General features: G+C 39.1%; 1 protein-coding gene across 3 annotated transcripts in view; it reads left to right on the top strand.

The window, feature by feature from the left end:
- FRMD3 (FERM domain containing 3) overlaps positions 1 to 24,771 on the top strand; it is a 314,836-nt gene extending 290,065 nt beyond the window's left edge. For 2 of the 3 annotated variants that reach the window (XM_045086061.1, XM_045086063.1), the window contains one exon: positions 19,421 to 23,147. In XM_045086061.1, coding sequence (XP_044941996.1) covers positions 19,421 to 20,019 — 599 coding nt within the window. In that variant the 3' untranslated portion in view covers positions 20,020 to 23,147. Of the gene's footprint in view, positions 1 to 19,420; positions 23,148 to 24,548 lie in introns of those variants that run through there. The other variant, XM_045086062.1, reaches the window with a different exon arrangement.
- The last annotated feature ends 604 nt before the right edge of the window (positions 24,772 to 25,375 follow it).

Here is a 25,375-nt window from a genome sequence, read left to right as displayed (position 1 = left end):
TGCTTATTATGTACAGGTAATTGGTGCTTTTAGGGAGAGTATATGTATAGTTTTCATGGGCCATTTTACTGACATAGACTAACAGCCATGCAACACTAGAGCTAGAAAGGATTTGGTCCATTTTGTACATAACAGATCCAAGACCTAGATAACTAAGTCACATGTCTAAAGACACACAGAGGTCTGGATCAGCTGGGAACTGAATCCAGGTCCCCAGAATTCCAGGCCATTGTTCCTCTCACTCTGTCCTAGTTCCAGTAAGTGGAGTGATGGCTGGTTCCCTTCTTCTCTCCCACTCTTCCTTCAAGCTTCTTGTCCGTGCCCTCAGTTTAAGAAGAAATAAGGCACACCTCGCAGAGCCAGTACGGCTATGCCGATAAACATAAGTTGATTAATTGAAAGTTAACTCACCTCTAGGACGAGGATGATTCTGGTTATTAGGCAACAAATCTGCCACCTCTATAAGGACCTGTCAGTCTCGAGTATGCGTAAGCAGTGGCGGTCAGCCCTCTCAGATTTCGTGCTCCCACTGAATCACAAAGATTTTGTAATGTTCTCCCTACACAAAGATGTAATGTAACGATCCTGAGATGAAACTGAGAAAACAGAGTCAACTTACACATAACTTTAAAAGTCAAATCAGCGCTTTCACTGTAATATTGGGAAACATTAGAAGTAATTTATAATAAAATAGTAAGTCTTTTTAAGGGTTTTTCTGAAATCTAACTCAAAGGGAGGCAGAATGGAGTGGAATGCTGGTTCCTATGTGAAAGCAGTGGTGAGACGTGGGCATCGAGGGCACCACTCAGAGACCAGAGAGTATTTGCTGCTACGTCAGCATCCTGGATGGCAGTGATGTGACATCCTGAACAGATATACAATGCTTGGCAAAAAACTCCCTTCAGTTTACCTAGTGCTAGTATGCCTAAAAAATTCAAAATTTGTTTATCATACCCGGATGCTTTAAGCTTAAGTGTAAAATAGAGACAGGTTATATTTTCAGATCATTATCTAAGTAAGTTTTTGCTAGATGGGTACTATTTGATAAGACATCTGAAGTTATGTGGGATGCAAAATAAGTGATTCATTTTGTGGGACCATCTTGCACACTGTAGGATGTCTGGCATCCCTGACCCACACCTACTAAATGATGCTGGCCCCTCTAATCATTGGACTTCCAAAAACAGCCTTGATTTTTTTTTTAAAGATTTTATTTATTTATTTGATAGACAGCGATCACAAACAGGCAGAGAGAGAGAGGAAGGGAAGCAGGCCTGCCGAGCAGAGAGCCCAATGCGGGGCTCGATCCCAGAACCCTGGGATCATGACCTGAGCCGAAGGCAGAGGCTTTAGCCCACTGAGTCACCCAGGCACCCTGCCTCGATGGTTTTTTAAGCACCCACCTTCCTGACAAAGGGCAGTGCCACTTTCTGTGTATCCTAGCTCTGCATAGTTTCAAGGCATTCTGTAGTTGGGAATCAGCACAGGGTGACCTGGGGTGCCTCACAGGGAACAAAGAATGGTGGATCTCAGTGGCGCCATTTCCCAAAGCTTCCCACACCGAGAAAGGTAGGTTTCTCACAGGGTGAGGGTCAGGAAGCCAACGGTGGTGGCGGCGGGGGAGAAGGGGGCGAGGAGTGGGGCTGCGGGAGTATCTCCTGCAAAGTGAACCAGTTCTTTCGGCCAATGACAGCAATGACATTGGGAGACTCTAAATAGATTTGTTCCCAAGTGGGCTTAAAGTTACCCCAGGTATTCCAAACTCCAAAATCATTGGTGTAGATAAATGCAAATGACAGGTGACCCGTTACTTTATCCTATTGCCATATTGACTCTACAGTGCTTTCTAACATTTTTCTTTTCTATACGCTTTTGAGCCCTTGTGCAAATTCATGACTTACTTAGGATTTAGTGTTATCTTCATTTAAGGAGGTTTAGTTTGGTAACAATTGATAATGCATTGGTTCATCCACAAAAATCACCACACCCAGGCAAACCAGATAAGGACCATGAACCAGTCTCTTTTGCTGTTTTGTATGCACTCAAGCTGCTGGTGTTCTTGGCTGTAGTACTTGGATTCTGTCCTATGTCCAGTTTATAGAGTGGCTGATTTCTGAATGGAAATGTGTGCAATACTTATTCCATTTTTACCTGCCACTAGTTTTGCTGTATACTTAAAAGGTCTCTGTATTTTCCCTTTGGCACTGAGATGCTGTCACTGAGAATGTTCTTCATTGTCAGAGTCCTGCTGAGTAGGTTCTTTTGTGGTGCATGGCTTATCTTTAGGGAGTGCCATCACATTGGCATTGTATGAATCATTGTTAGATGGAATAGGCAGTGTGCAACCTGACCAGCTGTACATGGCAGGCACATTATCTGCCTATCATCAGTGGCTGGTCCTTTCCATCAGCATCTTGGAATTCTTGCTATTTCACTTCATTAAGTATTTCTTCAAATTGAAAATGACAATAATGGCATTAGAACATAGTTATGTTATCATACTAATATATAATTATAATAGTTAACTTTTATGGACTGTTTCCTATATGTTTACAGCTTTTCCTTAATTTTAATTAGGGCTATATAATTACATAAATTTGAAAGCTATTTCCTTTTCCTATATTACTGTCATTTCACCTCAAAAAATTTTGTCAGCCATTGAGCTTTGTGAATATATTCAGGCATCTTCTCATATATGGAAGAAGTAAAAATAATTTTAATAAGGCAGTGTAGGTAAGTTTTACTAATTTAGCATTTCTGATCTCTTTAGATATTCTTGTTAAAATTCACCAGAAGAGGTATATGGGAAAATTCAAGCATCTATCATAAAAAGAAAACTGAGAAAGTATGGATAACCAAATGTAATGAAATTCTCCTTGTACTCTATAATAGTGGACTTGTTAGAAAACTGATCTATTGATAAAATGATGTTGCTTGATAGCAGATCAAATTAGCCTAATGATTTTTGGCAAGATAGTAACATCTAATTTCTATAGCATTTTTGCCATAGATCATACTTACATTCATAACTTCATTTAATCCTTTTGCTAGCCTTATGTGGTTATTCTTGTGTTCTAGAGAAGCAACCCGAGTTCTAAGAATATTAGCTCTTAAAAAAATTATTTTATATATAAAAAAAAAGTGAGTGAGCATGGGGAAGGGGAGCAGAAGGAGAGGGAGATTCTCCAAGCAGACTTGCACAAAGCGCAGAGCCTGATGTGGGTAGGGTCCAATCTCATGACTCTGTGACCACAACCCAAGCCAAAACTAAGAGTCTTACTTATAAAACTTTAGTTATTAAGTAACTTCACTTAAAAGTTTTATTCTTACTATGCAGCCATCAAAAGAAGTGAAATCTTGCCATTTGCGACGACATGGATGGAACTAGAAGGTATTATGCTGAGCAAAATAAGTCATTTGGAGAAAGACAACTATCGTTTGATCTCCCTAATACGAGGAAGTAGAGATACAGCGTGGGGGGTTTGGTGGGTAGGAAAAGAAAAAATGGAAGAAGATGGGATCAGGAGGGAAATAAACCACAAAGGACTCAATCTCACAAAACAGACTGAGAGTTGCTGAGGGGAGGAGGGGTTGGGAGAGGGTGGTGGGGATATGGTCATTGGGGAAGGTATGTGCTATGGTGAGTGCTGTGAAGTGTGTAAACCTGGCGATTCACAGGCCTGTACCCCTGGGGCTAATAATACGTTATATGTTTATTAAAAATTAAAAAATTAATAAAAATAAAAAAAAATTTAAGTTTTATTCTTGGGGCACCTGTGAGACACAGTCAGATAAGCATCCAACTCTTGATTTGCATCACCCCAAAAGGATAATGAAGCCTATTTAAGCAGTCACTCCCCAGTCCACTCTTCCCTCAGGTCCTGGCAGCCACCAGTGTGCTTTCTGTCTTTATGGACTAACCTGTTCTGGATATTTCAGATAAATGGAATCCTACATTATGTGACCTTTTGTGTCTGTCTACTTTCACTTAGCATACATTTTTTGAGACTTGTCCACATAGCATATATTCCTACTTCATTGCCTTTTATGGCTGAATGATAGATATTCCATTGTATGGATAAACCATATTTTGTCTATGCAACCACTGGTGGTACATTTGGATTGTTTCCACCTTTTGATTACTGGAATAGTGCTGCTGGGCACATCTGTTTACATGTATTGGCCTGAACACTTGGTTTCAACTCTTTGGAGCATATGCTTGGGAGTGGAATTGCTGGTAATTCTGTTTCACTTTTTGAGGAACTGCTGAACTGTTTTCCATGGAGGCTGAACCATTTGTAAACTCCCCATCAGTATGAGAGTTCTGATTTCTCCACATCCTTATCAACACTTGCATTTTCAAGTTTAAAAAGTAAATAATTGCTATCCTAGTGGGTATAAAGTGCTATCTTTATTTGGTTTTGAGTTGCATTTCCCTAATGACTAAGGATGTTGAGCATTTTTTCATGTGCTTGTTGGAACTTGTGTATGGCTTAGGTGTTTTATGGTATTTTTCATATATGTTGCTCAATGGTATATACTAGAACTATGAAGAAAATGTTGAATTTTGAAAGATAAAACCAGTAATTCACTTCTGCACATCTTTTTCCCCTCTCGTTTTATTGAGGTAGAATTGAAATATAGAATAAATCTCTATATAAGCTTAAAGTGTACAGCGTAATGCCTTGATTTACATATACTGTGAAATGATTGCCACAATAAGTTTAGTTAGCATCTATTGTCTCTTATAAATGCAGTTTTTAAAAAACCAATTTTCCTTGTGTTGAGAGCTCTCAGGATCTATTATCTCAATAACTTTTGTGTATATCATATAGTAGTGTTAACTATAGTCATCATGTTTTACATTATATTCCTAGTACTTATTTATCCTGTAACTGGAAGTTTGCACCTTTTAATACCTTTCTTCCAGTTCCCCCCATCCACTGACTTTGGTAACCACAAATCTGATTTTTTTCCCCAGGTTTCTTTTTTTAAATTCAGTTGCTGAGAATATAAGTGACCATCATTTCATGTGCCTATTGGCTATTTGTATATCTTCTTGGAAAAACGTTTGTTCAAGGTTTTAGTCCACTTATAATTGGATTATTAGTTTTTGGGTTTTTTTGCTATTTAGTTGTAGGATTTCTTTATATGTTTATATATTAACCCCTTATCAGATACACAGTTGGCAAATATTTTTTTCCCATTCTGTAGGTTATCTTCTCAGTTTGTTGATTGTGCTTTTTGCTGGGAAGAACTTTTTAGTGTGACAGAGTCTTGTTGACCTTTTATTTTGTTGCTTGTAACTAGGTGTCATATCTGGAAAATCATTGCCAAGACCCATATTAAGGAGCTTATTTCCCATGTTTTCTTCTAGGAGTTTTGTGGTTTCATGTCTCATGTTTGTCTTTAATCCATTTTGAGTTAATTTTTGTGAGTGGTATAAGAACAGTGTCTAGCTTCTTTCATGTAATAGCCAATTTTCCCAGCACCATTTTATTGGAGAGACTATCATTTCTCCATTGAGTATTCTTGGCTCCACTGTCAAATATTACTTGACCAGATATGCTTGGGTTTATTTCTTGGCTCTCAGTTGTGTTCCACAGTACTTTTGTTCATTTTATGCCAGTACCAGATTATTTTGATTACTATATGTTACTAAAATCAGGAAGTATGATTGTTCTTCTCTCTCAGGATTGTTTCAGCTCTTTGACACATTTTTTGGTTTCATATTCATTTTAGGATTGTTTTCTCTTCTTCCATTAAAAAAAAAAATGCCATTGGAGGGGCTCTTGGGTGGCTCAGTTGTTTAAGCCTCTGCCTTCAGCTCAGGTCATGATCTCAGAGTCCTGGGATTGAACCCTGAGTCAGGCTGTCTGCTCAGTGGGGAGTCTGCTTCTCCCTGGTGCTCTCACTCTCTCCCTCAAATAAAGATCTTTAAAAAAAAAATGCCATTGGAAGCTTGATAGGTATTGCACTGAATCTGTAGATAGCTTTTGGTAGTATTGACATTTTATTTTATTAAATTTTATTTATTTGACAGATCACAAGTAGGCAGAGAGGCAGGCAGAAAGATTGGGGGAAGCAGGCTCCCCACTGAGCAGAGAGCCCGATGTGGGGCGGTAGTATTGACGTTTTTAACACTATTAATTCTTCTGATCCATTAACTTGGGATATCTTTCCATTTCTTTATGTCCTCTCAATTTCTTTGATCAGTATCTTAATTTTCAGAATAGAGATCTTTTACTGGCTAAGGTTTTTATGGTTTTTAAGATTTTATTTATTTGACAGAACACAAGCAGGGGGATGGGCAGCAGGAAGAGGGAGAAGCAGGCTCCCTGCTGAGCAAGGAGCCTGACACAGGAATCTATCCCAGGACTCTGGGATCATGACCTGAGCCAAAGGTAGCTGTGTAACTGACTGAGGCACCCAGGCACCCCAGTATCTTATTGTTTTTGATGCTTTTATATATGGGATTATTTTATTTCTTTTTCAGGTAACTGAGTGTATAGAAATGCTACTGATTTTTGTGTTTTTAATTTTATATCCTGCAACTTTACTGAATTCTTTGATTGAACCTAAGTTTTCTAGTTGGGTCTTTAGGATTTTCTGTTTATAAAATCATGTTATCTATAAATAGAGACAGGTTTATTTCTTCCTTTCCAATTCTGATGCCTTTTATTTTTCTTGACTGCTTTGGCAAGAACTTCCAGTATTATATTAAATAGGAGTGGTGAGAGTGGGTACATTTGTCTGTTCCTGATCTTAGAGGAAAAGCATTCAACCTTTCATCATTGAGGATGATGTTAGCTGTAGGGTTATCATACATGAACTTTATTGTGTTGAGGTACATTCCTTCAATACTTAATTTGTTAAGAGTCTTTTATCATAAATGAATGTTGAATTTCTGTCAAATGCTTTTTGGCAGTTATTAAAGTGATCATAGGATTTCTTTTTTCATTCAATTAATGTAATGTATCACTGATTGATTTGCATCCCAGGTTGAACCATCTTTAAATCCCAAGTGTAGCTCCCAGTTGATCAGGGTGAATGATCCTTTTAATGTGCTGCTGGATTTGGTTTGCTATTATTTTACTAAGAATTTTTGGTCAGGGATGTTAGTCTGTAGTTTGTTGGTAGTGTCCTTTTCTGACTTTATTATCAGGGAAATGCCAGCTTTATAAAAGGAAACATTAAAGCTCATACCACAGAAATACAAGGGGTCATATGAGACTTTTGTGTCTCATGTAAGAATAGTTACCCCTGCTTTCTTTTTGTGACTGTTTGCTTGAAATATCTTTTTCTTTCCTTTCACTCTCAGTCTGTTTGTGTCATTAATGATAACGTGAGCCTCCTATCAGTAGTATATTGTTGATTTTTTTAATCCACTTAGCCATTCTATGTCTTTTGATTGGATAATCTGTTTATGTTTAAAGTAATTATATTTGTTAAGTGAGGGCTTACTATTGCCATTTTGTTCATTGTTCCTTGTTTCTTATCCTGCTTTTTTTTTTTTAATGTTTTGGTGTCTTGTGGTATCAGTAGGCTTTGACTTCTTTATCATGTTCTTTTGTGTGATTACTACACATTTTTCCCTTGTGGTTACCATGAAGCTTATGTAAAATATATTATTTTTTTTAAAGATGTATTTATTTTAGAGGAATATTATGTGTGTGTATGTGAGTAGGGGGAGGAGCAGAGAGAGAGAATCCTGAAGGAGACTCCCTGCTGAACACAGATCCAAGTGTGGGGCTGGATCCCAGGACCGAGATCATAACCTGAGCTGAAACCAAGAGTTGGCCACTTAACTGACTGAGCCATCCAGGTGCCACACTTAAATAAATATATCTTAAAATTATAACACCCTATTTGAAAATAATAACAATTTTAATAGAATTCCTAAACTTTACACTTTGACTTCTGCTCTCCCTCACATTTTAGATTATTGTTATAATTTACATATTTTTATATTGTGTAAGAACAGATTATTTTAGTTATGGCTAGTTTCACTGTTTTTTAACTATTTATTTATTTATTTGGCAGAGAGAAATCACCAGTAGGCAGAGAGGCAGGCAGAGAGAGAGAGCAGGGACTCAATCTCAGGACTCTGAGATCATGACCTGAGCCGAAGGCAGAGGCTTAACCCACTGAGCCACCCAGGCGCCCTGTTTTTTAACTTTTAAACTAAAGTTGTAAGTGAATTATGATCCAACTGTACTATACCACACCATCCAACTTTGACTGTGTTTTATCATTACCGGTAAGTTTTACGCTGCCTTTTAAATTTTTATGTTAATTAGTATTCTTTTATTTCCAGCAAGAGTTCCCATTAGCATTTCTTTTAAGGCAGCTCTAGTGGTGATGAATTTCCTCAGCTTTTGTTCGTTTGGGAAAGTTTTTATAACTTCTTCATTTCTGAAGGACAGCTTCACTGGATATAGCATTTTTGATTAACAGGTTTGTTTATTTGTTTTAGGTAGCGTGAATATGTCATCCCATTCTCTTCTGGCCTGAAGGGTAGCTGTTGAAAATCCACCAATAGTGTCATTGGATTTCCCTTGTATATAACTTCTCTCTTGTCTCTTGCTGCTGTTAAAATTGTTTGTGTTTCACATCTGGCAATTCAGTTATGTAAGTGGGTGTTGGCCTATTTAGGGGGTCCTATTTGGGGGTCAGATCAGGTCAGCCTATTTGGGGGTCCTCAGGGTCTCCTGGGACTGGATCTCTATTTCTCTCCAGGTTGGGGAAGTTTTCCACCATTGTTACTTTTTTAAAAAATTAATTATAGTTGACACACAATGTGACATTAGTCACAGGTATACAATTGACATCTCTTTACATTATGCTATGGTGACCATAAGTGTAGTTGTCATTTATCACCATACAACACTATTACAACATTATTAACTATAATCCCTATCCTATATGCTCCTTTTAATCTCTGTGACTTATTCCATAATTGGAAGATTGTATCTCCCACTCCCCTTCACACATTTTATACAACCTATCCCTATAGCTATCAATTTGTACTCTGTATTTATGGGTCTCTTCCTGCTTTTTGTTTTGTTTATTTATATTCCATATATAAGTGAAATCATTTTGTACTTGTCTTCCTCTGACTTATTTCACTTAGCATAATGCCCTCCAAGTCCATCTTTGTTGTTGCAAGACCTCATTCTTTTTTATGGCTCATTAATTTTCTGTGGTGTATATATACCATATCTGCTTTATACACTCCTCTGTCAGGGAACACTTGAGTTGCTTCAGTATCTTGGCTATTGTAAATAATGCTGCAGTACATGAAGGGGATGCATGTATCTTTGCAAATGAGTGTTTATATTTTCTTTGGGTAAATACTCAGTAGTGGAATTATGGGATCATACGGTATTTCTCTATTTCATTTTCTGAGGAACCGCAGTGGCTGCACCAATTTACATTCCCACCGACAGTGCACAAGTTTCCTTTTTCTTTACATCCTCATCATCACTTGTTACTTCTTGTCTTTTTGAGTCTAGCCCTTTGACAGGTGTGCGGTGATAGCTCTGACAGGTGATAACCTCAGTGGTAAGGTTTGATATCCATTTCCCTGGTGATTAATGTTGAACATATTGTCATGTGTCTCTTCACTGTATGTCGTCTTTGAAAAAATGTCTAGTCAGATCTTCTGTCTAGTTTTTGTCAAATTATTTTTTAGGTGATGCATTGTACAAATTCTTTATATATTTTGTACATTAACCTCTTACCAGATGTATCATTTGCAGACATCTTCTCCCATTCCAGTAGGTTACCTTTTCCTTCTGTTGATGTTTTCCTTTGTTGTACAAAAGCTTTTCATTTTGATCTACATCTAATGGTTTCTTTTTGCTTTTGTTTCCCTTGCCTCAGAAGACATACCTACTAAAATGCTAAGGCATAGGATTTTTATGCTTTCAGGTCTCACATTTAGTTTGTTACTCAATTTTGAGTTTATATCTGTGTATGATGTAAGAAAGTGGTCCAGTTTCTCTTCTGCATGTCTCCAGTTTTCCCAGCACTGGGAAGAGACTGTTTCCCCCTCTTCCCCCATTGTGTATATTGCCTCTTTTGTCATTGATTAATTGACTGTATAATTGTGGGTTTATTTCTGGGCTCTTTATTCTATTCCGTTGATTTATGTGTCTCTTTTTGTGCCAGATTACTACAGCTGTATAGTGTATCTTGAAATCTGGAATTGTGGTATCTCCAGCTTTGTTCTTTTTTTTTTTTTTTAAAGATTTTATTTATTTGAGAGAGAAAGACTGACAGAGAGCATTAGAAGGGGCAGGGTCAGAGGGAGAAGCAGACTCCCCACTGAGCTGGGAGCCTGATGTGGGACTCGATGCTGGGATTCCAGATCACGAACAGAGCTGAAGGCAGTCACTTAACCAACTGAGCCTCTCAGGCACCCTCTTCTTTTTTTCTTAAGATTGCTTTTGCTATTTAGGGTCTTTTGTGGTTTGATACCAATTTGAGGATTATTCTAGTTCTGTGAAAAATACTATTTGTATTTTGATAGAGATTTCCCTGAATCTGTAGATTGCTTTATAGTAGTATGGAAATTTTAACAATATTCTTCCAATCCATGAGCATGTAATATCTTTCCATTTGTTTGTGTTGTATTTCCATTTGTTTGTGTTGTGTTCAATTTCTTGAATCAGTGTTTTATAATTTTCAGAGTACAGGTCTTTCACCTCCTTGGTTAAGTTTACTTATAGGTATTTTATTCATTTTGGTGCAACTGAAAATGGTATTTAGTACACTTAGTAAATGGAATTGTGTTCTTTCTGCTGTTTCATTATTAGTGAATAGCAACAACTGCTATTTCATTTTTAGTGAACAAAAGCAATACCTATGTATTAATGTTGTACCCTGCAACTTTACTAAATTAATATATGCTGTTTTTGGTAGAGGCTTTAGGGTTTTCTGTGGATCACGTCATGTCATCTGTAAGTAGTGAAAGTTTTTCTTCTTCCTTGCATTTTATTTCTTTTTCTTGTCTGATTGCTATAGTTAGGATTTCCAGCATTATATTGAATAAAAGTGTTGAGAGTGGACATCTTTCTCTAGTTCCTGATTTTAGAGTAAATGCTCTTTTTTTCATCATTGTGAGTATAATGTTAGCTGTGGGTATTCATATATGGCTTTTACTATGTTAAGGTATGGTCCTTCAAACCCTACTTCGTTGAGAGTTTTTAATCATGAGTGGTATTGTACATTGTCAAATGATTTTTCTGCATCTATTGAGATATGATTTTTATCCTTCATTTTCTTAAAGTGGTATTTCATATTGATTTGTGAATACTGAATAAATCTTCATAATAAATCCCACTTGGTTGTTGTGAATGATCTTTTTAATGTATTATTAAATATGGTTTACTAATATTTTGTTGAGGATTTTTGGGTCTGTATTCTTCAGGGAAATTGGCCTATGGTTCTGTTGGTGTTGTTTGCTTGCTTTGTTTTGTTTTTTTGTACTGTCTGTCTGTTCAAGATCATATTGGCCTTGCATAATAGTATTTAGAAGCTTTCCTTCCTCTCCCATTTTTTTTTTTTTTGGAATAATTTGAGGAGAATGCCTATAAACTCTTCTTCAAATATTTGGTAGAATTCACCTGTGAATCCATTTGGTCCTGGGCTTTTGTTTGCCAGGAGTTTTATGACCATCAATTCCATTTCATTATTTTTATTGGTCTGTTCAGATTTTCTATTTCTGATTCATATTTGGAAGATTATAGGTTTCTAGGAAATTTTCTATTTCTCCTATATTATCTAATTGGTGAGCAGATAATTTTTGTGGTTGTCTCTTATAATCCTTTGTAATTAAAATCCTGTGTTGTCAGTTGTTACTTCTCATCTACCATTTCTGAATTTTATTTGGTTCCTCTCTTTTTTCTTAGTGAGTTTGGCTAAAGGTTTATCAATTTTGTCTATCTTTTTGAGGTACCAGCTCTTAGTTTGATTTTTTTCTGTTGTGTTTTTGTTGTTGCTGTTGTTTTGTCTTTATTTCACTTATGTGTGGTTTTTATTATTTTATTCCCTCAACTAACTTTGTTTTTTTCTAGTTCTTTTGGGATGAGGTTAGAGTGTTTGAAATTTCTCTTGTTTCTTAAGGTAGGCTTATATTGATATAAATTTCCCCCTTCCAGCTGCTTTTGCTGTGTCCCAAAGATTTGAACATTTTAATTTGTTCCTATGTGCTTCTAAATTTCTATTGACTCAGTGGTTTAGTAGCATGTTGATCAGCCTCCACATGTTTGTTTGTTTGTTTTCCCCAGTATTTTTCCCTTGTGATTTTTTAGTTTCATACCTCTATGGTTAGAAAAAAATGCATGACAACTTCAGTCTTAAGTTTATTGAGATTTGGTGGCTTAATGTGATCTATTTCATATAATGTTTCATGTGTACTTGAAGGAAATGTATATTCTCTTATGTATATATTTATTTAGACCACATGGACTTATGTGTTGTTCAAAGATACAGTTTCCTTACTGATATTCTGCCTGAATGATCTCTCCATTGATGTAAATATGATGTCAAAGATCTGTACTATTATTATTGTCAATTACTCCTTTGTGTCTGTTCATCTTCGCTTTATATATTAGGTGCCCCAACATTGGTTGCACACATATTTACAATTGTTATATCTTCTTGTTGGATTGAGCCCTTTATCCTTTATAATGCCCTTGTCTCATTATAGTCTTTGTTTTAATGTCTCTCTTGTCTGATTTTAAAAAAAAAAAATAGCCAGAGTGGCAATACTTTTTTGTATTGCCACTAAAATACTTTAGTGTTTTTTAACTTTCATTTGCATGGAAGTTTTTTCCATCTTTCACTTTCAGTCTATATGTATCTTCAGGTCTGAAGAGCAGCTCTTTTAGGCAGCATATAAATGGGTTGGGTTTTTGTTGTTGTTTTTATTATCCATCTTGACACCCTATGTCTTTTTTTTTCTTTTTTTTTTTTTTTTAAGATTTTATTTATTTATTTGACAGAGAGAGAGATCACAAGTAGGCAGAGAGGCAGGCAGAGAGAGAGGGGGGAAGCAGGCTCCCTATTGAGCAGAGACCCCCTGGCGGGGCTCGATCCCAGGACCCTGGAATCATGACCTGAGCTGAAGGCAGAGGCTTAACCCACTGAGCCACCCAGGCGCGCCCCACCCTGTCTTTTGATCAGAGCATTCGACCATGTACATTTAATTACTATACCATGTACATTTAAGTACATACCTATTGACATTTTGCTAATTGACTTCTGATTGTTTTTTGGTTTTTGGTTTTTTTAAAAGACTTTATTTATTTGTTTGACAGACAGAGATCACAAGTAGGCAGAGAGGCAAGCAGAGAGAGGGGGGAGATACAGGCTCCCCGAGAGAGCCCGATGTGGGGCCCGATCCCAAGACCCTGAGACCATGACCTGAGCCGAAGGCAGAGGCTTAACCCACTGAGCCATCCAGGCGCCCCCTGATTGTTTTTCTAGTTCTCCCTTTTATCTCTTGTTCTTGCCCCTTGTGATTGATGACTTTCTTTTGTTCTAGAGTTTCACTACCTTTCTCTTTATTTTTTGTGTATCTATATCAGGTTTTTTTTTTTTTTTTAAGGTTTTATTTATTTGACAGAGAGAGACAAAGCAAGAGAAGAAACACAAGTAGGGGGAGTAGGAGAAGGAGAAGCAGCTTCCTGGTGACCATGGAGCCTGATTCAGGGCCCAATCCCATGACCTTGGGATCATGACTTGAACTGAAGGAAGCTGCTTAATGACTGAGCCACCCAGTTGCCCCTATATCAGGTTTTTTTATTTGTGGTTACCATTAGGCTCATATATAACATCCTATGTATATAGCAGTCTATATTAAGTTGATGTCACTTGTTTGGAACACAGTCTAAAAGAACTTCATTTTTACTCCCTCCTCCACTTTTTTATGTATATGTTGTCATATTTTAAACCCTTTTATTTTGTGAGTCCCCTTAACTTTTAAGATAAAATTGATTTTACTACTTCCTTTTTTTTTTCTTTTTTTTGGTGAGTAAGTATTTGTTCTACCTGCTTTACTGGATTTTTGCTTTTAGTTAGAAAATTGTTTTTCTTTCACAATTTTCTTACTTTCAATTATGGCCTTTTCTTTTCTACTTAAAGGCCTTTAGCATTTCTTTAAGGCCAGCTTCGTGGTGATGACCTTCTTTAACTTTTGCTTCTCCAAGAATCTCTTTATTTTTCCTTCAGTTGTTTTGTTTTAACTTGAAAGAGAGCGAGAACAGGGGAGGGACAGAGGAAGAGGGAAAGCATGGAGCCTGATGCAGGGCTCAATCTCACAACTGTGAAGTCATGACCTGAGCGGAAACCAAGAGTTGGGCATTTAACCACTCCACCCAGGAGCCCCATTAATTTTCCTTCATTTCTGAATGATAACTTTGCCAGGTAGAATATTCATGGTTATAGGTTTTTTCCTTTCAATACTTTGCAGGCCAGGAGAAAGTGGCATGATATAGTCACAGATTCTGCTGAAAAGTCAGCAGATGGCCTTATGGGGTTTTTCCTTGTACTAGTTGTAACTAGTTACTTCTCTTTCTCTCTCTCTCTCTCTCTCATGGCTTTTAAAATTCTGGCTCATAATTTGAAATTTTAATTATTTTACGTTTTTGTGTGGACCTCCTTGGGGTTCATCTTGTTTGGAACTCTCTCTGCTTCCTGAACCTGGATGTCTGTTTCGCTCCGCAGGTTAAGGAAGTTTTCAGGTCTAATTTTTTACAGTAAATTTTCTGCCCCTTCTCTCCCTTCCTACTGGAACCCTTAAAATATGATTGTGTGTTTGCTTGCTATTGACCAAGAGATCCCTTTACCTGTCCTCACTTTAAAAAATTCTTTCTAATCCTGTCTTCCAGATCATTGATATGTCCATTCTTCTGCATCTACTAGTTTGTTGATTTTCTCTAGTGTATTTTTTCATTTTAATTATTGTATTCTTCAACTCTGATTAGTCCTTTTTTATATTTTTCATTTCTTGGGTTTAGTTCTGAGCTCACCAACTTTTTTCTCCAGGCCAGTGAGCAACTTTAGGACCATTAAACTCATCAGGTAGATTGCTTATCTCCATTTCATTTAGTTCTTTTTTTGTGGTTTTGTCTCGTTATTCCGTTTGGAGTATATTCCTCTTTCTCCTTATTTTGACTTTCTGTGTTTGTTTCCATGAATTAGGTGGCACAACTGCTTCTTCCAAACACAAAGGTATGGTCTTGTGTATGGTCATCCCCTGTATAAACTGTTTGTTCCTGGTTCCTTTGGCTGGCTCAGGCAGTGGCTGGTGTGGGCTAGGGTTCCAGGGCTCTCTCTGCTGAGGGCACCCTGACAGAACACTTCAGCTGAAGCTGAAGTGGGTACAAGCCAGGGGGTCCTGGGATGCTCACCCAGGGTGCACCCTGGTAGGTGGCTGGAACTGAGGCAGGTCCTTGCTGGGTGTTCGCTGGGTGTTCCCAGGGTGTTTTGTGCAGGGTGTGCCCTGGGCTAGGGTGGCTGGACCTGAAGCAAGTGTGAGACAATTGTCCTAACACGTCATCTGGAGCTGAATGGTATAGGTCCAGGGTGCTTTGCTCCTGTGATACCTTGGTGGGACAGGTGGAGCTGTAGTGAGTACTGATTAGGCATATCTCAAATGTGCTGTGCTGGGGCCACTGTGGTTGGACAACTGGAGGTGGTGTAGGCTAATCCCAGGATCCAATGAGGCAGTAAGCCAGGACTCCCAGCCTCTACTCCAAGATGGAGGGAATTGTCAACTCTGGTGGTCAGCAGCCCCTTTCATCTGGAAAGAGTTCTAGCAGCTCTCCTGACATTTGGCAGAGTTCTAGGGCTGGGTCTTTATATCCTTGCTGCACTTTTAAATCACACCTCTTTTTGTGTACCCCAAGGCATGGAAGACTGGTCTGGGCTAGGTGCCCAGGGCTGGCTGGGGTAGCAGGCTGGCTAGTCTATCCAGACCCTGCTTGGATCTCTGCTGTCAAGGTGGAGGGGGAATGTAAACCATGGCGTTTGCCAGACCTTCTGATCCAAAGAGAGTTCCAGCAGTTCTGCTGCCCTCTGACAGAGTTCTAGAAGCTCTCTTAACCACAGCTTACTTTCTGTGCTCCAGAGCAATGAATCTGGACACAGTCCCCCAGTACTGTCCCTTCCCTGTGCAGTTTGCATTACAGCATCTCCACTGCTCTCGCCGTTCTCGGTGTTCGATCACTTTGTACAGAAGCTGTTCATTCAGCCCTCAGGTCATCGGCACTGCTCTATCACTACCTGTATATTTGGTGTATATGCGGAGGAAGTGAGTTCAGTATCTCCCTCTATGGTTATCTCAGACCAGAAGGCCAGCCATTGTTGCTTTAAATGTACTTTCCATCTTTTTTTTCCTTCTTGATTTAGCATAATGCCAAGATTGTTTCTTTCATTGTATCCCATAAATTCTGTTCTTTTTCTTTTTTTTCTTTTTGATTCTCTGACTAGATAATTTGTTCAATCATCCAGGTTGCTGATTTTTTTCTTCTGCATAGTCGAGTGTGCTTTTGAAGCACTCTGCTGAATTCTTCAGTTCAGTTACTGTATTTTCCAGGTTATTTTCTAGGATATTTTTTATGGTTTTTATTTCTTTGTTGAACTTCTCATTTTGTTCATTTTTCATTTTCCTAATTTTGTTTAGCCACCTATGTGTTCTTGTGTTTCAGTAAACTTCTTTAAGAGGATTATTTTGAAATCTTTGACAGATCAGAGATCTCTGTTTCTTTAGGGTTAGTAATTAGTGCCTTAATTTGCTTTGATGTGGTCATATTTACCTGATTTATTGTAATGATTGATCACCAGTGAACTATTTTCCTATCTGAAAATGATAAGTGATCTCTGAGTCTTTGCAGGTTCATTTGGGCAGAGAGCTCTTTAGCAGCTCAGTTTGGGTTTCTGAATGTGTACACTGGTACCATCCTTGGGCAGGTGATCTACTGTTAGGGGTTATTTTGGGGCATGACAGGTGTTCAGGCTTTGAGGTCATGGGTGGTGGGTGGGCCACTGACTGGATAGGACTGCTGGCTTGGTTCCCTGCCCCTGCGAGGTGGTAAGATGGGCACCGCAGTTGCCTGGATTCCCCGGGTAGTCTTACTAGATGGTCAGGACCGGGTCCTACACTCAGCAGTTAAAGTGGGGTTCTGAATTAGCTTCCCTGACTTGCCAGGGCATTAAGACAGGACCCAGGGCCTGCATAGTTTGCTGTCTGGGGACCTGAATCAAGCAAGAGTGTGTACTGGATGTTCTGGGTGGGTGAGGCTACCAGTTTTGCTCTGCAGACAAGGAAAGCCACAGGCTGTGCTCTTGTGAACAGGGCTCTTAATATATGAAGCGTTCTAGGGAGGTTCCTTGGTTGGCAGGGGGCTGAAACTTATTCACCTATGAGGGGGCTATGAATTAGTTTCCCTGCCTGGACATAGCAGGAGAAGCAGCTCCAAGGCTAGTAAGGCTCTTTGCTGTCCTTACCCAGGCTAACTCATGCCACAGTTTTTCTGGCTGAACAGTAACCCTTGCTTTGTTCTGAAGGCAGTCAGCTCTACCCACCTATCCCTCAGCCTGAGTGTTGCCAAGTCACGTACCTCACAATTGTTCTCACCAGCCTTTCCTGTCACACGGGGTCTGGGGACTACTCTCCACAGCCTCGAACCGTGACTCAACCCTTTTACCTAGGAGAGCCCCCTTCAGGCAACTTTGAGTTTCCTCCATCAGGCTTTCTGGTTGAGAAGGACCAGGAGCCAGGCTCTACAGAGTGTAGGGCTAGGACTCAGTTTTTCTGCCCAGGGAAGGGACAGCCCAGTCTTCAGGCTGATAAAACTCCTCTGAGGACCCAAGTAAGCAGACCTGAACCCTGTTGTTTTCCCAGGGGGTCAGACTGTTCTGCTGACTCAGTTCTGCAAATGAACCAGAACCACCGCTTGGGATTACGACTTGGGCCCTGCAGGTGTGCACTTGCTCTGCCCAGATCCAAGGGCAGAAGCACCCTCCCTGGTGCTCTGTCCCAATCAGATTCCCAGTTTTTGAGCCCCACAGATTCCCCTATAATCCCCATGAAGCAAAGCCAGCTCCCTTGAAGCAACCCACAGTGCTGGATGTCATATCATCCCTGGACTCTTGGGGACTTCCCAGCATGGTGCAGGTCACTGGCCAGGAAGGGGCCCGAGGGCCAGCATAGAACCACACCTCTACCTACCTTTCCAGAGCGCTCGGTCTTGCTCTGTTTGGTGTAGTGGGCTGCGTTAGCCTTGCTCCCACACTCCAGGATTCTCTCCTTGGTATCTGGTCCAGGATGGTTGTGTGCTTCCCTTCACAGGAACAACAGCTAAGTCCAGTCTATCACTTCTTGCACGTCTTAGAAATCCTGAAATGTAGTAGTTAATACTTAATGCACCCGGCTACCACTGTATCACCCTGTAGATCCACCTTGAGGAACATGGCTTTGATAAAGCCAGTTTTTAATTCCCACTAAGAACCCAAGACTCAAAATGAGCAGCCTTAGGCAACTCCATTTGCCCTCTGTTGACATGAGGAGCTAAGAAACCACTCTCCCCTGATAAACTTTAAGAAATAACATGCCTACCCTTTGGCCAAGCGATTTTCCTTTCAGGTATCTATTTGTGGCAAATGAACGCAAACAAAAGGGTAAAAAAGCTTTTATATGTAAAGGTGTCTGTTAGCATTTTTTTTTTTTTTTTACAACTGCAAAGGAATTTAAATGTTTGTCAATAAGCAACAAATTTACTGCATTAGTAGAGAATTTGGCCGCCTAAGAATAATACTATGGGAGTTCATTTCAACATGGAGAATGTCTAAGTTAAAATGTTAAATGAAAAGAGCAAGATGCAAGTTTGTGCACACATGATTACAGTATGTATGTAAGTGCAGTTCTATAAAACTAGAAACCACTAATTTGTGCCTAGGATACATAAAAATTAGGCTGTCATTGAATAGGAGATTCTATAATTTGTTATCTAAGGTAGTACAGTAACCGTTGACTTCTAAAAGACACCATTCAAAATTACAATAATGGCTTATTGTCCTCTTATTCTTGTAGAAATGACCAAAGCTGGAGGCTTGCAGACCCTACCTGTATGCATCAATATTGCAAATATTGCCAACCATTTGAGATGTGTTGCTTATTTGGGGTTTAGCATGTTGAACTTAGGGGTCTTTTACTAAAAGTACCTTGTTAAAAGTCAGCATTCCACACAGTGATTTCATGGATTCCTTGAATTCCTTTTCTTCCCCCTTTTTTCTTTCTCTTTCTTTTTTCTTTGTTAGTTTCCATCTCTAGATCTTTGTGGGAAGGACAAAGAAAGAAAAAAAAAAACCTGAAATATAAAATTAAGGGACCAAATGTCTCTTTTTACAGGTGTGCCATTACCCAAAGAAGATGTTTCTGCCCCTCTGATCTCTAGCTCGCCAGTGAAGGAAGCCCGGGAGTATGAAAACCCCCCAAATGAAGAGGAAGAAGATAAAATCAAAGAAGAGCCTCTGACCATCTCGGAACTGGCGTACAACCCAAGTGCCAGCCTGCTCCCCACCCCCGTGGATGATGATGAGATTGACATGCTCTTTGACTGTACTTCGAGGCTAGAGTTGGAAAGAGAAGACACAGATTCCTTTGAGGAACTGGAAGCGGATGAACATGCCTTTTTGATGGCCGAAGAGGAAGAGCTGAAGGAGGCTCACCAAGCTTTGTCGTGGAGCTATGACATTCTGAGAGGCCATATTCGGGTGAACCCACTGGTCAAGAGTTTTTCCAGGCTCCTGGTGGTGGGCCTGGGGCTCCTGCTCTTTGTATTCCCCCTGCTCCTCCTCCTTTTGGAGTCAGGTATTGATCTCTCCTTCTTATGTGAAATCCGCCAGACACCAGAGTTTGAGCAGTTTCACTATGAATACTACTGCCCTTTAAAGGAGTGGTTGGCTGGCAAAGTCAACCTCATTCTCTACATGCTGGGCTGTTCGTAAAGTTCGTATCTCCTATGACTAAGGGCTATATTCAATACTAGTGATTTTGCTTTTTTTGTTTTTGTTTCTGTCTTTTTCTGAAAATGCCTGGTTCTGCATGGTCATGGGGCCATGAACAGGTGTTCCTCACTTATAACGGATTATTGAAAACTTTCAGTTAGCTTTCCATAATTCACTGCAGTTAAATAAGTTCAAGTCAAATACAGTTATTTTAGTTATAGGTCAGGAAGATGGCCTTTAAATAACCAAAAACATGTTTATTTTTTATTATACTACAGACATACTCTTTATTATATCATAATACATAATACATTGAGCTGAATTCGATTTCCCCCTTTTTTAATAGTTAGCACCATTGTAAGGTTCTGGATCAGAATTTTAATAACAACCCAAGAGAAAGTTTTTGAATATAATCCTTAGTGAAAACAATGTCCTCTAACCGATGCCTATACAACTAAATTTATGCTGGGCTTTTGTTTTCTGTTTTTTTAAAAATATTTTTATGTGTTCAAAATATTTTGGTAAATTTTTAGCAAAAAAAGAAGCCTCCTGGAGTTATTTAAGTGTACAGATTGTTTAAGACTAATGCACAAAGGGTATGTCAGGAATTTTTTAATGTTTTGGCACTGGTTTGTTTTTTACAATATTTTTGGCTGAACCAATTGCATAATTTGTTGTTACCTGCGTATGAGGTAGGCAGACACTGTAGTAAGTAAGCTCTTGAAATGGATGATGGAACTGGAGGATGTAGAAACTGGGAAGACTCAAGTGGACACAGGGCGGTCCATTTTTTCAAAGTATTTGGACAAGATGATTTACTCCCTTCATTTGCATTCCATCCATATATTTTGGTTTGGAAAGAACGTTTTTTAAAGGGAAAACAGTTAAAAGTTATGCTAGGTAATTGCTTATTATTGTATATTAACCCAAGAGTAGACACAGATAGGAACTGGGCAAGTAGCAAAATAGGAGTTTGGTGAGGCTGCTGCTGTGCAGGGGTGGTAGGCAAACCATCTTTTACCAAAGTGGTAGTGATGCATGGGTATTGGATGATGTAAAGAATGTGCACTTGCTGTCCAAGTTGATGGGTATATGTTTAAGTGGATCTAAGTCAAAGAGGAGAAACTGTAAGGCGTATTTTTCAGGTCCCTCATGCCTTTTACTGATTCAATGGGAAAAATTTCAAAAGAATTGTGTGTAAGAGAGAAAGAGGGAGAGAAGATATGGAAAGAATGAAGTGTGGCTTTTTGATAAATGCTGGTGATCTTCCTTTTTGGTGGCTGTTACCCTGTTTTCCTTCCCTGGTTTTCTTAAGATCTTAATTCATTCCTAATTGGGGCTTCCATTAAGAAAGTAGAAGGGACTCATTAGAGGATCTCGCATTCAGCTTGGGTGAAATAGTAAAATGACTCCCTAACCCGATAGCAGAGGAAGCAAATGTTCTAGTACGTTCCTTCATACCATAAGATCCACAATAGAAAGAAAGGTTCTGATGCTTCCCTGGGCAGAGTACTTACCAATACTGTGGTATAATTGAGCAAGAAAAGAGTGTGGCATTTAGGGCATAGTGCATTGGGATTTCTCCATGGATTGAGAATATTCTGTTGCCTTCATTTACAAAGAGATTGGGCACTTGTATTCTCTCCTTAACCATAATAGATGCTCCAACTCCACCATTAGCATCATTTCTAAATTGACCATTCATGGAGCTCTGGGTGCTCTATTTGACATATAAGTTTGAAAATAAATTTTAAAAGTAAAGCCTTCAGTTGAACTAACTAGAATATACATTGCTGTTAGGTTTGTAAGGTGTTCTCTCCCATGTGCTTTCAGTGATTTATTTTGCTTTTTATTGAATATTTAATACCTGAAATTTGATACCAACATAGAATATATTTTCTATAGCTTATTTTGGAAGTTTCAAATGGCCAGCTTTGAAATTGAAGGGTTTTTTTTTTTTTACCCCTTTGTCATGACTTCCAACTCACTTTCTGACAAAAGGGCACAGCAGTGTAGTCTGCCCCAAATTACCCCCCTCTTGTAATCATGCTTTATATAATTTCCTTTAAAGTTCTAACCATAACAAACCTAGCACCTACCTGTTTAAAGTAGTATTTTTTAAAATTATGGACGTATGTAATATATTGCCCATCATAAAATCCTGAAAAATACTGACAGGATAAATACTGCCCATAATCCAACCCTGCAGATGTATATTGGGGAGTAATCAATATATTTTAACATTTCCAGCTAACATCTGTTTTAGGCAGAAACTGAATAGAAATATTTGTAAGCGAAGGAGTTAAAAGAATAGGGTCTACTGAATTTAAGCAATAGCCACCAAACATAAAACTGGGATCCTGAAATGCCATTTTGTGGCATTTAGAATAGAATCAGCATTTTAGAAATACCCACTTAATTTTGTTAGGAGAGAGTCTCCAGCTGCCTAGATCAAAAGAGGAGAAAAGTGCTTCCAAAGATGGAGAATATATAATATAGTGAGATACAGAATTCAAAGCAAGTGTGTGAGTATATGTATATACCATATTATCACTATAGCTGTGTTTATATATGAATCTGTATATATGTGTGTATTTGTATACACACAACTGATATGCCCTTCATACATAATTGTGTTTATTTTTCCCCAGTTTGAGGAGTTTGTGACATGTTACTATTCCTGTTCCCTCTCAGATATGGGATAAAACCCACAGTCTCAAAGGTTTCAATTTTCCATGAAAGCAACCATGTGTACATTTTTGGTTTAAATACACACATATATGGCAAATACATATACACACACAATCTTGTCTTTAGTGCTAATGCAAGTTGGATCTTGAAAAAAAATGTAGGTAAAGTATCGTGTATTTCTGTCTGTGCTTGGAACATACTGTAAAATGTTATGTATTTGGAATATATTTTGTGGTTTGTCTAATATTTATAAAGACAACTCTGGGAAGAATTCAAAAGGTGATTTCATTGAAATACTAGAGAAATGGGGGCCATGTTACCTGTGATTGGAGCCTTATCTTTGTATAGTCGAATCTGCATTTCTATGTCAACATCCAGATTGTTTTATATGTTAATATGGTGGCAGGAATCCCTAATAAAAATACTCTGGGGAAAAATGTTTCTGCAATCATTTAGTTTTATTCAGGCTATTTATGCAACTTTACTTTGTTGGAACTACAGGAAGGTACCATGTAGGACCGTGAATGAGGTCACCCTTGAATGGTGACAGAATGAAATAAAAAAAATCACAGGTAATGGATGGAATTAATCCTTTACAGAAATCATTCAGGCTAAAATCAGGAATATTGAGTGTACTGAAAATGGACCTGAATGTAAAAGATAGCTACAGCATTAAGATAACTAGAAAATAGCAAAGCATGGAAAAAGTAGATGAGAGGTGTTCTTCATTATAGATAAGAGGAAGGATTTCAGAATGTTAAAAATTAGTAGGTCATCAGTTCTGGCAGAAAAGGGTGCTTTTTTGGGCCAGAGAGAGCTACATCAGACTCAACTCTCCAGCACTTGCCATGAAACTTTGATCTGTTCGTGGACCCCGGAAGAATTTTATTCTTCTACTCTTGTCTTCTCCTCCATACAGCATGGCCTGAAAGGCCCACTGCTCTGGTTTATCACAAAGCTAACAACTCCATCCCTGACTGCTAAATCAGAAGGTGTTACTGTGAATGAAGCAAAAGGGGCTCTCGGTACAGTAGGAACACCATGGATGTCAAGCCAATTTGTACGTCAGCTGTTGTGGCCTCTTAAGTCCGTCAATCTCTGTTCTACTGAGCTATAATTGACAAAATTGTATTAGTTTCAGGTATACAATAAGGTTAGATATAGGTACATGTTGTGAAATGATCTCACGGGAAGTTTAGTCAATATCCATCACCTCACAGAAGCACAAAATTTTTTTCTTGTGATGACTACTTTTAAGATCTGCTCTCTTAGCAACTTGCAGTGCAGTACAGGATTGTTAACTAGAGTCCCCATGTTGTCTGTCAGCCAGAACTTACTTATAACTAGAACTTTGTACCTTTTGATCACCTTCATCCATTTCATCCACCTTGGGTAGGCTGTGGCAGGGGAGCTCTGTCAAGTTCTCACTCAGAGGTCGTCAGAGGTCCACACTGTAGACTACAGGCAAGAAAAAGAATTCTGTGGTTATTAATCAGGTATGAGGTGACTTAGGGACCTAAAGTCCCAGCTCCAGCAGCTGTAGCCAACACCTTTATCTGCCTTAGTGTCTGCAGACTGGAAGGTTCACACAAAGTGGCCCTTGGTTATTTATTCCTTGAGCAGTCTGGGCTCCTGACCCAATCTCACCTCGTGGGAGAAACCCTTGTCCTTATTCCTCCATTCCTTGCTTAGCCAAATAGGGAAAAGCTCTCCTAACTAAACTCCAGCCTAGAAGGAAAGTACTGGGTGGAGATCATGTACTAAAGGTCCCTGCTTACTTTTCCTCCTGCTTCTTTCTCTCTCTCTCTCTTTCTCTTGGACCTGTTTTGGGCTTCCAGTCTACATGCAGTAAACAGACCCAGCAGGACCTGCCCGTGGTGGGCCCAGCCAGGACTCGGCTCTCCACCTTCCAGCCTCGGTCTGTGATGGGTGGGTAAGTTTGGTGAGCCCCATGCAGTGGGCTCAGCCATCGTCACTTCAGAGAGGACGGAAGAAGCCCTCACTTGGGTCTCAGATCCCAGCTGTGTTCTCCAATCCATTAATAAAACTGATTTTAATCCTCTCCTGGCCCTGGTGTCTATCGTCTACTGGGAATTAGGGTGGTGGCTGGGGGGCAAGATTCACACTAAGGACACTCAAGAATATTTAGGGTCTTTGCAACCTCCAGTGTTGCCAGTAAGGGAAGAAAGGAGAAGGCTGCTTCGGGCTAAACCTCAGGCATCAGGGGATATCTACTACTGCCACTGGCCCTGACCAGCTTTGCAAGTGGGAGAGGGACCTTGAGACTTAATATTAGTAAAGAACAAGAGGTTAGTTGGCACCACACATCCCTATTCTTTACCCATAGCTGATGCTCACTCCAAATATCTCCTTGGAAAGAGAACCAAGGACACTTCCCTGGTTGTAAAGCAAAAACTCTTAGGAGGAGCAAGGATATACTTTCTGTGGTATAAAGTTCTGAAACATGTCTTGCCAATTACAGTAGCCCATCCAACTCATACTGGTCACCTTGAAATTCCTCATCCACAAGATCATGAAAATTGGCTTTCTGAGGAGACCATTCTTCAAGGGAGAAAACACACGAACAAACCCACACTCGTTTCCACTCTGCTTGGCAGTCTTCATAATAAGTTAAAAAATTCAGCGTTCTTTTTGAAGAATCAAT

Source organism: Mustela putorius, unplaced genomic scaffold, assembly GCF_011764305.1.
Source record: "Mustela putorius furo isolate JIRA1106 unplaced genomic scaffold, ASM1176430v1.1 tig00000876_pilon_pilon_pilon, whole genome shotgun sequence".
NCBI classification, from domain to species: domain Eukaryota; kingdom Metazoa; phylum Chordata; class Mammalia; order Carnivora; family Mustelidae; genus Mustela; species Mustela putorius.
This window is presented reverse-complemented; position numbering and strand designations above follow the sequence as displayed.